The following is a 15,170-nucleotide window of genomic DNA, read 5'->3' as shown; positions in this document are numbered from 1 at the left end:
AAAATCCACATTTATTCTCTTAAAGATCTGAAAGTCAGCAGTCTGAAGTCAGTTTCACTGAACTGAAATCAGTGTTGGCGGGCACATGTTCTCTCCAAAGGCTGTGGGCTAAATAAGTGAATTTCTCTTAGTCCCATGGTTGGTTAAACACATCAGGACCATATTCAGGTCACTTAATAAAACAGTGGTAGTGATGACTGCTATATACATTCATTCAAGTCACATTGCTAACCTTGACCCAACTTGCTCCCACAACTGTAACTGATGGAAATGTGAAAAGCATTTCTATGCGGCTACATAACACCATTGCATTGTCATGCACAGGTTGTATCTCATATCACATTAGGCTGGTGAAAGCCAGGTTTCACTTGGAATATTGATTGAGTGACGCAACATACACACATCTGAGGGAGTGGCTTTTGTTGGGCCAGTCTGTGCCCCTAGAGAAACCCTCTTGGGGTATGGTTGCCTTGGGTTAGCCCATCACAAAGTGTGCTATTCCCCTGGTCATCTCCAAGGGAAGGCTTGCATAAAGCAAAAGAGCAAAAAGACAACTGAAATGTAGCCCGTATGTGAATGAGTTTGGTGTCCTTTAGTGCCCTTACAGTCCAATGCCCGTGGTGTAACATGCAAACTACACAGCAGGAACATACGATTCAGCCACCACTGTCCCACATGGGCAAAAGGAGTCTGTTAAAACCACATCAAAAGGCTTCCAGCCAAGATGGAGGCCTAGAGAGACACACTGGGTCTCCCTCCTCAACTAAGAAGGAAGACAACTAACTACCTCAAAACTAGAGACAACCAGAAGTTCCAGAAAATTGAGCTGCATGGAAGTCCAACAAACAAAGATATAAAGAAGAAATACTCATCCAGACAGGTAAGAGGGGCGGAGCCGGGGTGGAGAGGATGTGGTATGGTGGTAGCAGCAGCTGCAGCAGGCCGGCGGAAAGTGCAGTCGCACCTTTAAAAAAGTAGGGAGGGACACCTGAGGAGTGCTCCCAGCACAAGACCATGCAGCTCACGGTCCCAGCACCAGGAAAATCAAGCCTCATTGCTTCTGACTGTGCAAACCTGTGGGGCTTGGGGCAGAGGCAGAAACTGCTGGTGTCTCAGCAGAGTCTGCTTGTTTAAAGGGCCCCCGTGGTCCTAGAACATCCACAGACCCACCCACTCTGGGAATGATGGCCAGAGCAACAACTAGAGAGGCACCAGTCCCATACGGAAGTGGGAGAAGTGCCTGGAAAAGGGGCGAGTGCTGAGCAAGCAGCATTGTTCCCACTCAGACCCCTCCCCCAAACACAGCACCACAACGTGGTGAAACAGGTCGCCCTGTACTGACGAATCCCTAAGGCTCCTCCCCTTAAACGTAACAGGTGCGACAGCTCTACCTAAGACAGGCAAACAAACACAGGAGCCTGTCAAGATGAGGAGACAGAAAAGTATGGCCCAAAAGAGAGAATGGATCAAGGTTCCAGTGGAAAAACTAAGCGATGAGGAGACAGCCAACCTAACAAACAAGGAGATAGCCAACCTAATATAGAGTTCAAAACACAGGTGATAAAGATGCCCACAGACTTAACAGATATGCTTGAGTACAGCAAATGCATAAGGGAAGAAGTGAAGGCTATGCTAAATGAAATGAAGGAAAATCTACACAATACCAGTGGTGAAGGGAAGGACTGCGGTTCAAATCAATGATTTGGAACATAAGGAAGAAAAAACAGTCAGCCAGTACGAAATGAGAAAACAAGAATTGAAAAAAATGAAGAGAGGCTTAGGAACCTCTCGGACAACTTTAAACATGCCAACATCTGAACCATAGGGGTGCCAGAAGGAGAAGAGGAAGAGTAACAAATTGAAAGCTTATGTGAAAAAATGATGAAGAAAAACTTCCCAAATTTGGGGAAGGAAATAGACATACAAGTCCAGGAAGCACAGAGAGTCCCAAACAAGCTAGACCCAAAGAGGACCATACCAAGACACATCATAATCAAAATGCCAAAGGTTAAGGATAAAGAGAAAAGCAAATAGTTACCTACAAAGGAGTGCCTATAAGACTACCAGCTGATTTCTCAAAAGAAACTTTGCAGACAAGAAGAGACTGGCAAGAAGTATTTAATGTGATGAAAAGCAAGGGCCTACAACCAGGATTACTCTATCCAGCAAAGCTATCATTTAGAATGGAAGGGCAGATAAAGTGCTTCCCAGACAAGGTAAAGCTAAAGGAATTCATCATCACCAAGCCATTATTATATGAAATGTTAAAGGGACTTAGTTAATAAAAAGATCAACATATGAACACTAGAATGACAACAAACTCACAACTATCAACAATTAAATTTAAAAAATAAAAACAAAAACAAACTAAGCAAACAACCAGAACAGGAACAGAATCATAGGTGTGGGGATCATTTGCAGGGTTATCAGCTGGGAGAGGGAAGGGGGAGAAATGGGGAAATGGTGTAGGGATTAAGAAGCATAATCGGTTGGTACAAAATAGGGGGAAATTAAGAATAATATAGGAAAGGGTGAAGCCAAAGAAATATACGTATGACCCATGGACATGAACTAACGGGGGTGAGATTGCTGGAGGGAAGGGGGGTACTGGGAAGAGGGGAGCGAAGGGAAAAGAAATTGGGACAGCTGTAACAACATAATAAATAAAATATACTTTAAAAAACCACATCAAAGAGCCACTGTATAACAACTATCAGAACAAAACAGCTTTTTAAAAAATGAGATCATTTGCTTGCCAGGCAAAGGAACTCACACCAGTGAAGACATTCCCAGAGTAATGTGCTGGGAGAGGGTTGGCGGGAGCAGGAGGGGACAGGATGTCAGGAGTTTTGACATGATAGGAAGACGGGTGCATACTTCCATAGTAGATGTGCCACGTAAGGGTTGAAAATTACCATTCTGAAGAGGACAGAATAAGGGCATTTGTGTCTACACCGTTGGTTAAAGTAAGTCACCAATGTTCAGTAGCCAGGAAAGTCTTCAGTTGGGTCCAGCAAAAGTCTGGCATACCAGGGTCACTCAGAGGTCATAGATCCATAACAGCTCTGGCTCGTTCTAATCGTTGAGAATAAACAGCACTGCAGTTTGAAATATCCTAGATGACTGCTCCTAAGTGGGAAGTTTCTCCTTTACAGAAATATAAAGCATTTTACTTAAAGAATTTTCAAAATTGAACATCTGTTTTAAAATGTCCAGACCTTCAAATCAAAAAACAGAAAAGGCATTTGCTCTGTTGCAAACCTGACCACCTCATGTCTCCTGCAGTGAGGAACCCCACCGATCTCTAGCATCTTCCCAAAGAGCACACCAGGCGGGGAGATACGTGTTCCCACAAAACCCAGGAGACCTGGGGACCCGTGGCCATCCCCGCAGAACCCAAACAGCCAAACACCTCCCTGAGCTGGCGTGGCGCACCTTCCTGGCTTAGTTCCGCTTACCACGCAGGGGGAAGCAGAGGTGGATTTTACGGCGGGCGCACCGGGCGCTCGCCCTGGACCCCGACTTCTGAAGGGCCCCGCAAAACCATGTATTTTTAATTTTCCCCGTCTCCCTCTTTTTTTCTTTTAAGGGGCCCAATATTTTCTTCTGCGCCCGGGGCCTCAACCCACCTTCATCCGCCTCTGCTGGAAAGCTTTTGGAAGGGTGAATGCTCTCTTTAAATAACTATTAAAGGATCAGCCTTCTTCCCTGTGAATCCACTTACTCTCTTCCTCGTTTTAGGAAATCACTCCCTCCGCTGCTTCTCTCTAGGAATTTCTAATCCCACCTAGTCAGCTTCCTTTCTCCGTAAACACATGGTCCCTTCATTGTCTTCGCTCCCGTTGTCCTTTACAGCCTTCAGTAGAACTCCAGTGACAGCCATGCAGGGTGACTATATTCTGGGAAGTTGGCTATGGCCTCGGTAATGCAACAGTCAGTTCATCTGTACCTGACTCAGTTGTATTTTGGACTTTCAGTAACTTAGAGAACTCTTCCTCCCACTAATAAGCAACTAGTTGTACACCCAGTCAGAAATAAGCTTTGTTAAGGTGAAGTTCTCAAGGGAACCTCTTTTTTTTTTTTTTTCCCACTTAAGGGATAAAGATATTTATGTAAGACCAGGGAGATTGCTCCACTTGACTCGTCTATACTTGACAAAATTAAGGTGAATTCTTTATTTGGAGCTTTATGAAAACAAAATTATTCATTGAAGATAAATATATATTCATATCATGGAGTGGGGATAGTAACTGACTTGAAGGAAGCAAGATAATGATTTTTTTTTAATGCACATAGAAAGCAAAAAAGATCACAACTGATGAGGCAGGAAGTAAAATCAGTGATACAAATGTTTTCTGTCAGAGATGCTCCCCCATGATGCCACGGAAAATAGAGAGGGTCCCGTTTGGAGAGTGAGAGGACAGTGACAAGAGCCTGGAAAACAGGAACCTGTGGAGGACACACCTTCCCAAAGGAACCAGAGGAAAAAGTTTAATAAGTTAGAGGAGCACTTGCAAGTTTTCTGTAGGACCTGGCATTCACTTTAGGCTTACCGTGCCCGGCAGGCACAAAACTGGCCCTGTGAGTGTGCCCACGTCCTAATCCCTGGCCCCGGACAGGACAAAAGGGACTTTGCAGATATGGTTAAGTGAAGGCGCTTGAGAGAGCGAGATTATCTTGGATTATCTGGGGAAACTCCATGTACTCCCAAGGGTCCCTGTAGGTGAAAGAGGGAGGCAAGAGAGCGGAGGTTTAAACATGCTACTCGGCACTGACTGGGGAGGGAAAAGTGCCGGAGAGCTTCCACGGTGACAGCAGCAACAAGAAAGGGCTGGTGAAAGAAGGAAAGGAAAGAAACAAGAAACAAAGCCAAGAGAATGAGTTTACACCAAATGGAAGGAATGAAATCGATTATGTATACATTATGTGACTCTACAGAATTCTTACATCAAAGAAACTATCACAAGAGGCATTTTAAAAATGTTATGAACTCTTTGAGCAAGTTTTTATGAACTTTTTAAGTTAAAAATAAACAGAGGACTTTATCGATACGGTCAAACAATGTTTGGCAAGGGTGGCAAGACCCTTCAATGGGGGGAAAAGACAGTCTTTCCAACACGTGTTTCTGGGAAAACTGGGACCCACATCCTAAAGAATGACGTTGGGCCCTCCGCTGACACCACAGACAAAAATTAACTCCGAGGAAATCAAACACGTAAATGAGAAACCTAAGGCCATAAGACGCCTAGGAGAAAACACAGGACAAATTTGGACACCATAGATTTGACAGTGACTTTTGGATACGACACCAAAGACACAAGTAATGAGAAGAACGGACAAATTGGGCTTTATGAAAATTTATATAAATTGGTACATCAAACGGTACTCGCAACACAGTAGAAAAGCAGCCCACAGGCTGAGAGAAAATATTTGCAAATCATTTATCTGATAAGCAATTAATATCCAGAATACATAGACAAGTTCAAAAATTCAACAACCCCCCCCACCGAAAAAAATGCATAAATGGGCAAAAGACGTGAAAAAACATGTCCCCAAGGAAGATATACAGGCGGCCAATTAGCACATGAAAAGATGCTCACCGTCACAAATAGAAATGCAAACCCAAACCACAATGAGATGCCACATCACATTTATGAGGGTGGCTACTTAAAAAGAAAACAAACGTTGGAGAAGATGTGGAGGAATCGAAATCCTTGTGCACTGTTGATAGAAATGTAAGGCTGTGCAGAAAATCATATGCTAGTTCCTCGAAAAATGTAAAATACAATTACCATATGATTGACCGATTCCACTTCTGTGCATAAACCCAAAATAATCTAAAGCAACCCTCAAGACAGCCCCTTTACCAAAGGACCGCCCTGGGGGGCTCACACCACCGTTTGTAAATCCTGTGACAGAGCTTCACCCCCGCCTCTCATTCCTCTTGGTGACCGTGGCTGACCTGCACCACGCTACTGGGGCCCCCTGACCAACTCACCTCCCAAAGACTTAGAAGGCAGAAACCCACCGAAAAGGCTGGTAGGCACATAAGCCCTTGGAGTTAGTTTAAAATATAAAACGTGCCCTGCCTGACACACCGATTGAACATGCGCATGAATACACACCTGAGAGAGCGGCTTCCTGTTGGCACAGTTTATGCCCCCGATGAAGACCATGTTGGGCATGATCGGCCGGGGGTAGTCCAGCACAAAGTCTCCTCTGAACAGCCAAACGGACGCGTAGCCGAAAATGTCCGCCAGCGACACCTCCCTCTGCAGAAGCTCAGAGGCCAGCCTTGCGTAAGGAGAAAGAAAAACGTGGCAAGGGTACTTCATGACCAGAGGGTAGAGCATGTTCTTGACCCTCTGCAGGAATGTCATATGGTCCGAATTCCTTGTTAATAGCCGGGGAATATATGAGGAAGGGTTTGGGCACTGTGTGCCCTCAGAATCAAAGTCACATGGGATGGCACGCAAAAAAAACACAGCAGGAAGGGACAGGTACTGAGCCAACACCGCCCCGCAGGGGTACACAGGGTCCGTCAAAACCACATCAAAGGCACTGGCGTTCAGATGGCTGATCAGGTCCTTGTTAAGCACCAGACCCTCACAAGACTTTTGAAAGACAAGAGACACGTTGCTCATAATTACCACAGATTTCAAAAATGTTTTTAGATAATGCACTCTTTCAAAAACCAGCTGAGTCTGCTTCACCATGACATACTCAAATTCGTCCTGGGTGACCGGAACAGCGTATGTTTTCAGAGTGAAAAAGTCCTCCGCCTTGATGTGCAAAGTCACCTCCGGGGCCAGGACCACTACTTGGTGGCCTCTGGCGTGGAGCTCCCGCACCGCCTCCCGCATGCTGAGCCAGTGGCTGCCCTCCGTGGGGACCACCAGCAGCTTCCCGCCCTCGGCCCCGGGCCCGGCACACAGGACGAGCAACAGCCCCGTGAGCGCGAGCACGGGCGGCGGAAGCCGGGGGCCCGCGGCCATCTCCGCAGACGCGCCAGCAGCTGCCTTTTCGGCTCAGACTGCGCCTGATACGAGTGCTTTCTTTGTCTTATCGTACCATCAGGCCAGTTAGCAGCAGGGCACGTCATCGGAGGGCAGGGTGCCCTACTTACGTTAATCATTACAGAAGGACCTGTCCCTGGCCTTCACCCTTCTACTTTCCCTAGAGAGATAACGATCCCCCTTATTTTGGAGAAATCCATCTGAGTCTGCTGCTTTCTCCAGGGAACTTTCTGGTTCACCCTCTTCGTTTCTCATTCCATTCCCCACACGAGACTGTGGCGGTTCATTCCAACCCTTCACCGCCCACACCTGTTCACCATGTCCTGCAGGGCTGTGGCTGAGCCCCGAGGGGCGCCCAGCGCCCAGTCCCCAGCCAGAGCCTTTCTGCTGGGCGTGACCGTATTTGAGAACTCTTAAAGGTCTTCCCTCCCGTTGGCGGGTCACACAGAGCACACCCAGCAAATATACAGCACGTGGCTGAGACAGCTTCCTCCGACGGGGAAAGGGACCCGGGCTCTCTGGGTTTGTTCCTCTTCCACACAAAGACATCACTCGCCACGTTCAGGGAAGAGTCTGCCTGAGCAGCTGTCAAACATGAAAACGTCCGGAGGGACCCTGAGCTCGAGCGTTGATGAAGACAACACAGGGTTTGTTGAGATTTCGCGACCCACCTCCGGGAATGAGAAGGTGGTATTATCTACAGCATGAGCGGGCAAGGACGCAGGGGTTCAGAGAGCACCCTCCCCCCAGGGCCTGCTCTCCCCAGGACATGGGGGAGCTGTCACCTCGCCTCAGGCTGGGCTCTGTCTGAATCCCTCTTCTCTGGGGTGCTGCAGGGACCAGTCTCCCACGGCTGTGTTTCGGGAAGCGGGGTGCGCCTTAACCCAGGCCTCTCGTACAGCCTGCAGCGTGCATTCAGGCTTTTCTCCAAGGTCACTTACAGTCTGAGTCCGTGAGAATGGATTTCCCCAGAACAGGATGGGCTGCATAGTGTGGGGGCCCCTCCTGGGAGGAGGGGAAGCCTGTGCAGCCTCAGAGGTCCCATGCCTAGGAGGCCAGGCTTGCTCCCCTGTGAGCTCAGTTGCCATCTCCGTGTCCTGTTTGCCCCGGGGACGATGTGAGTAAGCGCCCTGCCCTGCCTGTCCAGCTTCCTCCCCCACTGAGTGTGCTCTTCTGCATCCTCAGTCTTTGCCAACCCACATCCAGGCTCAGGGCGCCAGGACTAGCAAGGCCGAGGCATCCCTCTGGAAGGAAATGACCCCGTGAAAGATCCACGGCAGTGACAGATCCCAGCACTGGCCATGTGTGTGCACACCAGGACACTGCCCATGGAACACCAGCCCCCACTGTGCGGGCAGCGTTAGGTCCACCCCTTCCTTGCAGGCTCTGAGTCCAGGACCCTGGTTCTACACCTGCCTCTCCAACAGTAACGTCTCTGCCCCCTTTTTTCGGATCCTCTTTCTGTCTGAAGTATAACGGTATGTTTTCCCCAAGGCGCCGTTTCTGTCCCCTACTCACAGGTCTTATAAGTCCTATCATCTGTCCCCTCACCCCCGTTCACGTCTACAAAAAGCCAGGCAACAGGACTTCAGTGTGTAGGCTCGAGACTGCTCATGTCCTACATTAAGTGCATGAGGGCGAATGGAGCCCGTAGCCGGGAAAGCACCTCTTCAAGTTTGTTACCGGTGCTGCAGCTGCTGCTATTATCACGATGAAGAGAAGATGCCCTTACGGCTTCTTGCCACCACCATGCCAATGGCGGAAGCAGCAGGTCACGGGATGGGTCACCTTCATCCTGTTGAGAACTCGGTCGTCCCTGTTCCTTGTACGGCTGCACTACACCGAACACCTGCCAGAGGGTGTGTGTCCCAGGGCCACCTGCCTCGTTTTTGTCACTGTGATCATCAGCCTTGTGGTTACAACCCAACCTGACAAGATGCTATAAACCAAGTAAGAAGACAGGGTGGACCCAGGGCTCTGGTGATGGTGGTGATGTTTTCTCTGCTTCAATTGGAGATGAAAACAAATCTAGACAGAATAAGTGAAGAGGCATGCAGTGTCCTGGATGGGAAGGTCTAGCATGGTAACACTCTTGATTTTGTCCCAAATTAAGCTATAGATTTAACACAAGGTCAAACAAAATCTCACTGGGATTTTTAACATGACAAACAATGTTTTATTCGCCCACAAAAAAATGTTTCATTCTTCTGGTACTACAACAGTAGTTCCTATCAGACCAGTGCTCTCGCAGGTCATCATTACAAATTCTTACCAAAAAACCCTTTTTAAAGCTGTCTGAAGGCACTGCAGAGAAAGGGAAGACATGCAGAAGCTGAAGGAGAGCAAGGGGGCACCAAACAACACAGGAGCAGGAGGGCAGAGGTTCCCTGCACCCACCTTTCCTATGCCTGCCTGCAGCCATTGCACCCACTCCTTCCTGTTAACAGGGAGAGTATCTGCAGCTCGTTTGTCTCCATGTGGCCAGAAAGTGGCCAGCACCTCAGTCAGCTTATCTCGCTGGACAGCCAGCACCACCCTGGGGCGGTGATGCTCAGGGGCCCACACATGTCCTCCATGCCATGGTGTTTCCTTGGCAACCCTGCTCACTGCACCAAACTGTCAGAGCAGGTCACTGGGTACCGGGGATCAATCCCAGGGGACAACTCCAACTTCACGGAGGACAGTGAAGACCATCACTCTGCCGGCCACCAGAGAGAGCAGGCCGGACACCTCTGCGCACGGCACCTTGCTACTGGAGTCACCAAGAACGTGATGTGGGCACGCACTGGATGCAACATGCTTTACTTGTGTGGGAAAGAGACAGAGTAGACAACTCCAACTGTGGCCTCCCATGGCCAGCAGGTGTTTATGACAGCAGACACAGAGCAGTTCGCCCACTGCACCCCCACTGTGCGGCAGTAGGAAGACCCTGTCCCCTCCCCTTGGAGGGTAGACGGAACACTGGGGTTGGCCCGGTGCCAGGGGACCCACACGCTTCAAGCAAAGACGAAGGAACTTTCTTCGAGCCTGAAACAGGGAAGTCATTCCCGCACTAGGTGATGAGGCGGCACAGGCTCTTGGTGGGGAAGACGTCCCCGCCCGGGGCCCATTCTTACACGGCCAGTGGGACCGAAGATGGTCCGGGGAAGACTGCCTTTCCCAGCACCCATTCTGAGGGCACTTTGCTATGAGGGCAAGCCACGCGTGCATGCCGCATCACGCCCCTGAGACCCATTCTCCAATGCTTTGGTGTCCCCACCAGGAAGCATTCTGAGCAGTGGGAGCCCAGAAGCTCACAGAGGGCGTGAGCGCAGGGAGCCAGAGGCCGCAAGCAGACAGGGTGCGTTCACTTCCTGGCGCTGCCGACACTAAGTGCCCGGACTTGGGGGACTGGGAACAGGAGAGAAATGTATCGTCTCGTACCCTGGAGGGCAGAGCCCAAATCAGGCATGCTCCCTCTGAAGGCTCTAGGGGGATCTTACGTGGCCTCTCCCAGCTCCTGGTGTTTGCCTGCGACCCTTGGCCTCCCTGGGCTTACAGAGACATCACTCCAGTCACCTGTCCATCTTCTCCCTCGGTGTCTTCAGCTGTCTTCCTCCCAAGTGTCCGTCTCTAGATCCAAGTTTCCCCTTTTTATAAGGATGCCAGTTATATTGGACCAGGGGCCACCTTAGTGACCGCATGCTGACTTGACGACCTCCGCAAAGATCGTTTGTTTCCAAAGGTCACCCTCTGAGGCGCTAGGGGCTTAGGACTTTTTGGAAGGGGTCTCAATTCCACCAGCCTTCTCCTAAAGACTAGGGCAGCCGCTGAGGTTGGTATGGTAGGTTTGGCTTCGTGTTCCTGAGATGTCCCTCTTGCATAGAAGTAAGGAATGACTTCGTAGGTCAGGCTGGACCTACTGGGAGCCCTGCTGGGAGCCTGGTGGTGAGAGGCAAGGGCCTGAATCAGAGTTGCAGAGGCCCCAGGATGGTAGAAATAACTCAGATGTCCATCCGCTGATGAGTAGATACATAAAGTCTGGTCCATCCATGGAACGAAATATCATTCGGTAAGAAAACGATACAACGGGGATGAACCTTGAAAACATTATGCTAAGTGAAAAAAGTCAGTCACATTATTACACGATTCAATTTGTATGCAATGATCAGAACAGGCGGATCCACAGAGACAGGAACTAGATTAGGAGTTGCCAGAGGGTGGGGAGAAGAGGGAGTCAGGAAAAAAAGTGTACCTTTTGTGGGGGGACTGATGGCAACTGTTTTAAAAAAGGGTTGTGGTGACGATGGCGCAACTCTGGGATTGTACTAAACGCCACGGAGTCATAAACTTTCAATGACATGTGAATTACATCTTCACATAAAGTAACCCACTTCATTTCATTCTCCTCGAATTATCGCCATTATCACCCACCCAAGTTTCTAGTCTTTCAGACACGTCTGACTCGTTCTAGCATTTCGCCGCTCTCTGGGCAAGGGCCGTGTAACAGAAGCCGCGCTGTCAAAACGTTCCGCACGTCTGTTCATCTCCAAGATAAACAGCCATAAAGATATAAACTCAGGGCTCAGAAGGAGAGGCAACCGGTTATAGGAAAACTGTAGACATTGGCTTCAGTCACGTGTTTTTAAAAGTGCCTGTTAAGAATGACTTGGCATTTTGGGGGATTTGGTTCTCCTGATGTTTTTGGAATTCAATCCTCAGCTCAACCAACAAGGGTTGAGGTTTTAGCCTGAGGGCGTTCCACTTGGAGATACCTCTGTAGGGAAGAAGGGGTGAGCTCGGGGGCGGGCAAAGGGTGCTTGCTGCCCCCTCATCGCCTGGCTCCCGGCCCTGCTGCATAAAGGTCACTGATACTCCCTTGGAAGGTATTCAGGTCAGCATTTCTCAATTTCAGCACTACTGACATTTTGGGCCAGATCATTCTTTGTTGAGATTGTGTAGGTTGGTTATTTCTTGTGCTTTGTAGGATTTTTAACAGCATCCCTGGACTTAACTGACTAGATGACAGTGTCACTTCCCAGTTGTGACAGCAAAAAATGTCCTCGGGTATTAATCTCCAAAGGGCGAAATCGTTCCCATTTGAGAACCACTATCTAGATGATTCCGGAACACGAGAGCAGAAAACGTGGGCACGAAAGAGCTCATAATGAGGAATTGGGACCTAGTTTTCCAGGGAAGTGCTCCCCAAAGACTGTCGAAAGACAACCACATTGTTTTCCGCCCCTCACAGAGAGAAAGTTTCCGCCTGGATAGAGCCGAGGTGCAGAGAAGAGGGGGCCATGGTTTCCCCTGAGAGCCCCAAAGCACTCCCGCCTTCTGTCTCTCATGCGCTTCTACAGACAACCCTGAGAGGGGTGAGCAGATGTTCTTGGCCCCATTTTCAGGCGAGGAAGCAGAAGTCCGAGTCTACACGGCCAGGAGGGGGCTGGTCAGATCCACTGACTCACCATCCAGCTTTCTTCCTTCCCTTCTTGAGGCTGCTACTTGTGGGCCAGCAGGTGACCTCGGGTGGGAATGTCAGGGAGAGGGGACGGATCGTGCCTCTGCGTGCAGCTGCAGCCCTGGCCTCCCCAGCTCACTCGGGGAGAAGCCCCAGTTTGCCCCTTTACATGACGGAGTTGGCCTGCCTCCTGTCTGAGGGCCTCCACCCTGTTATTCCAGCCTAAAGCGGCCCTGTCCCATTTGCATTGTATTAACAGTGTTCAAAGCCTTCCCGGGAACGTGATCTTCCCCGCCCACCACTGCAACTCCTGAGTGTTCCCATTTAACACAGGGAGGGATGAACACTCAGGTAGGCCACCTACCTCGGCCACACAGCCGGGTTCGAATCCGAGTCTCATAGCTCTAACTCTACTAAGGAAATGGGGACAAGGGAGGGACCCTGGAGCCTCACAAGTTTTTATTTTCCAAAGTCGTGCCTGGCCTTCTTCCCCGTGTGTCAGAGGGTATCTACAAACACCTGCCTCAGGTCAGAGGTCAACATACTTTCTCTGTAAAAGATTACATAGTGACTGTAGACTTAGTGGGCCACGTACACCTCTGTCCCATATTACTTGTTTTTAACATCCTTTTAAAAACATAAAAACCAGCCCTGGCTGCTGTGGCTCAGTGGATTGAGCGTCGGCCTGCGAGCCAAGTGTCGCTGGTTCGATCCCCAGTCAGGGTACATGACTGTGTTACACGCCAGGTCCCCAGTTGGGGGCGCGAGTGAGAGGCAACCACACAGTGATGTTTCTCTCCCTCTCTTTCTCCTTTCCCCTCTCTCTAAAAATAAATAAACAAATAAGTAAATAAACAAATAAATAATTATTTAAAAATTGAAGAAAACAAAACATAAAAACCATTCTTAGCTGTGGGCCATATAACAGCCAGGCTCCGGGCAGATTGGGTTCAACAGCTGTAGTTTGCTGACCCCCAGTTTTGGGGTTGGGAAAAGGCATGACATAGAGTTGGGAGAACAGGTGTTGGCCTGGATTGTCCTCTTTGCTCTCTATTCCCTTGGTCAAGGCTTCACCTGCTTCTTCAACAGATAAGGGTAGGATCTGGCCTGGAAATCTCTAAGGCTCATCCCTGATTCTGTGGCTGTCCCCAGATTACCTAGCTAAAGCCAGGCAAGAGCACCGTCTTCATTCAAAGCCTCTGCATTATCCAAAAGCTCTGCCTCGGGTCTCTTTCACCCCCTACTCCAAGCCTGGCACCCCATTTCAGGTAGCCCTCCCAGATGGCAGTCGCTGGGGGGTGCCAAACAAGCGAGGGAAGCAGAGCGTGAAGAAATGGAGCCATCACAAAGAAAGCAAGCCACCCACCTGAGACAGGACTCCCTTCTTCTTACAGTTGGTGCCCCCAATGAAGACCATGTTGGGCAGGACGGGTCGGGGGTACTCGAACACAAAGTCGTATCTTAACAGCCAGATGGAGACCTTCTGATATAAGGTGGGCAAGTGCACCCCTCTCCCAAGGAAGTCTGAGGCCAGGTCTTCGTACTTGGAGTACAGGCAGTAAAACAGGAAGCTCTCCAAGTGATTAACGAGGAAGTTGGCCACGCGCTGGGAGAAAGTCATCCGGTCTGAGAACTGAGTGTAGCACCTGGGAAGGTAGGACACGGGGTTTGGGCTCCGGCTGAACGTGTGCTCCAGGGAACACGGGAAGCCCCTGAACAGGTACACGGACGGCAGGCCCAGGTACTCGGCCAGGATCACCCCGCAGGGCATGGCTGGGTCTGTGAAAAGGGCATCGAACTTGCTGTCCCGGAGGAAACTCAGGGTGGCTGAGTCCCTCAGAAGGCTCTGGCAGCTGATGAAGAACAGGTCCACGACTATCATGTTATTCCTGTACTCGACCTGGGCGGCGTTCAGGCGCGACCTCTGGGTGAAGTGCTGGTTCCCGAAGGCGCGGAAGCGCCGCTGCAGCTCGTCCTGGCTGTAGGGCACCGCGTAGGTCCGTCTTGTGTAGTGTTTGGATTCTCTCAGGAGCAGATTGACTTCTGGCACCAGGACCACGATGTCATGACCCCTGCCACTGAGCACCTCAACGATGTCCTTCATGCTGAGCCAGTGGCTTCCATCCTGAGGGACGACCAGCAGCCTGGCGCCGAGAACCGCATCCCAAAGCGCTACGAGGAAGACTCCCGCAGAAATGCCCCGACCTGCGCGCAGGATGCCGGCCATCCTGGCAGGGCGGACAAGTAGCAGCGAGGATCGGTTCCGCTCCCTGAGCCCCAGGGCTCCTGGCTGCGCTCCTCACCCCAAATCCCCACCCGCCTCACAGGCCGCGCCTACCTCTCCCCGCTCGGCACGTTGCCCTTGATGGGCCACAACCTCAATTAATATTTAACTGTTTTTAAGCACACAGATCACTTGAGCCAACTATGCTTCTTAGCGTCTTTCTGCCTGGGCTTCTGGGCCTAACGTTTCCCTTCGTCTGCACCAACCTGCCCACCTCTCCAGTTTGAGGAACAGCGCAGCCCCCTCTCCTGAGCGTCGGGGCGCCACGGTATCAGGGATGGGCACGTTCACAGACTAAGAGCCTTGGCAACTCGGCTCGCAGTGGAAAGGAAGCGTGGACGGAGCCCCGTTCGTGATTTAAACAACACAGTGAAGCTGTTCGCGCTGAGTCTGGGTTAGCACAGCAGTGGCCGGATTAAAAGGCAGGCAG

At 50.2% G+C, this 15,170-nt stretch overlaps 1 protein-coding gene across 2 annotated transcripts in view; it reads right to left on the bottom strand.

Annotated features, from left to right (window-relative positions):
- LOC150022819 (UDP-glucuronosyltransferase 1A1-like) overlaps positions 1 to 14,723 on the bottom strand; it is a 34,335-nt gene extending 19,612 nt beyond the window's left edge. The window contains exon 1 of one of the 2 annotated variants that reach the window (XM_090285066.1): positions 13,823 to 14,723. In XM_090285066.1, the coding sequence (XP_090141192.1) occupies positions 13,823 to 14,683 (861 nt within the window). In that variant the 5' untranslated portion in view covers positions 14,684 to 14,723. Of the gene's footprint in view, positions 1 to 6,125; positions 7,023 to 13,822 lie in introns of those variants that run through there. The other variant, XM_090285051.1, reaches the window with a different exon arrangement.
- Between the last annotated feature and the right edge of the window lie 447 nt (positions 14,724 to 15,170).

This window comes from Furipterus horrens, unplaced genomic scaffold (assembly GCF_987537825.1).
Source record: "Furipterus horrens unplaced genomic scaffold, mFurHor1.1.pri manual_scaffold_1, whole genome shotgun sequence".
In the NCBI taxonomy this organism is placed as follows: Eukaryota; Metazoa; Chordata; class Mammalia; order Chiroptera; family Furipteridae; genus Furipterus; species Furipterus horrens.
Note: the sequence above shows the minus strand (reverse complement) of the source record. Positions and strands in the feature narration are given on the sequence as shown.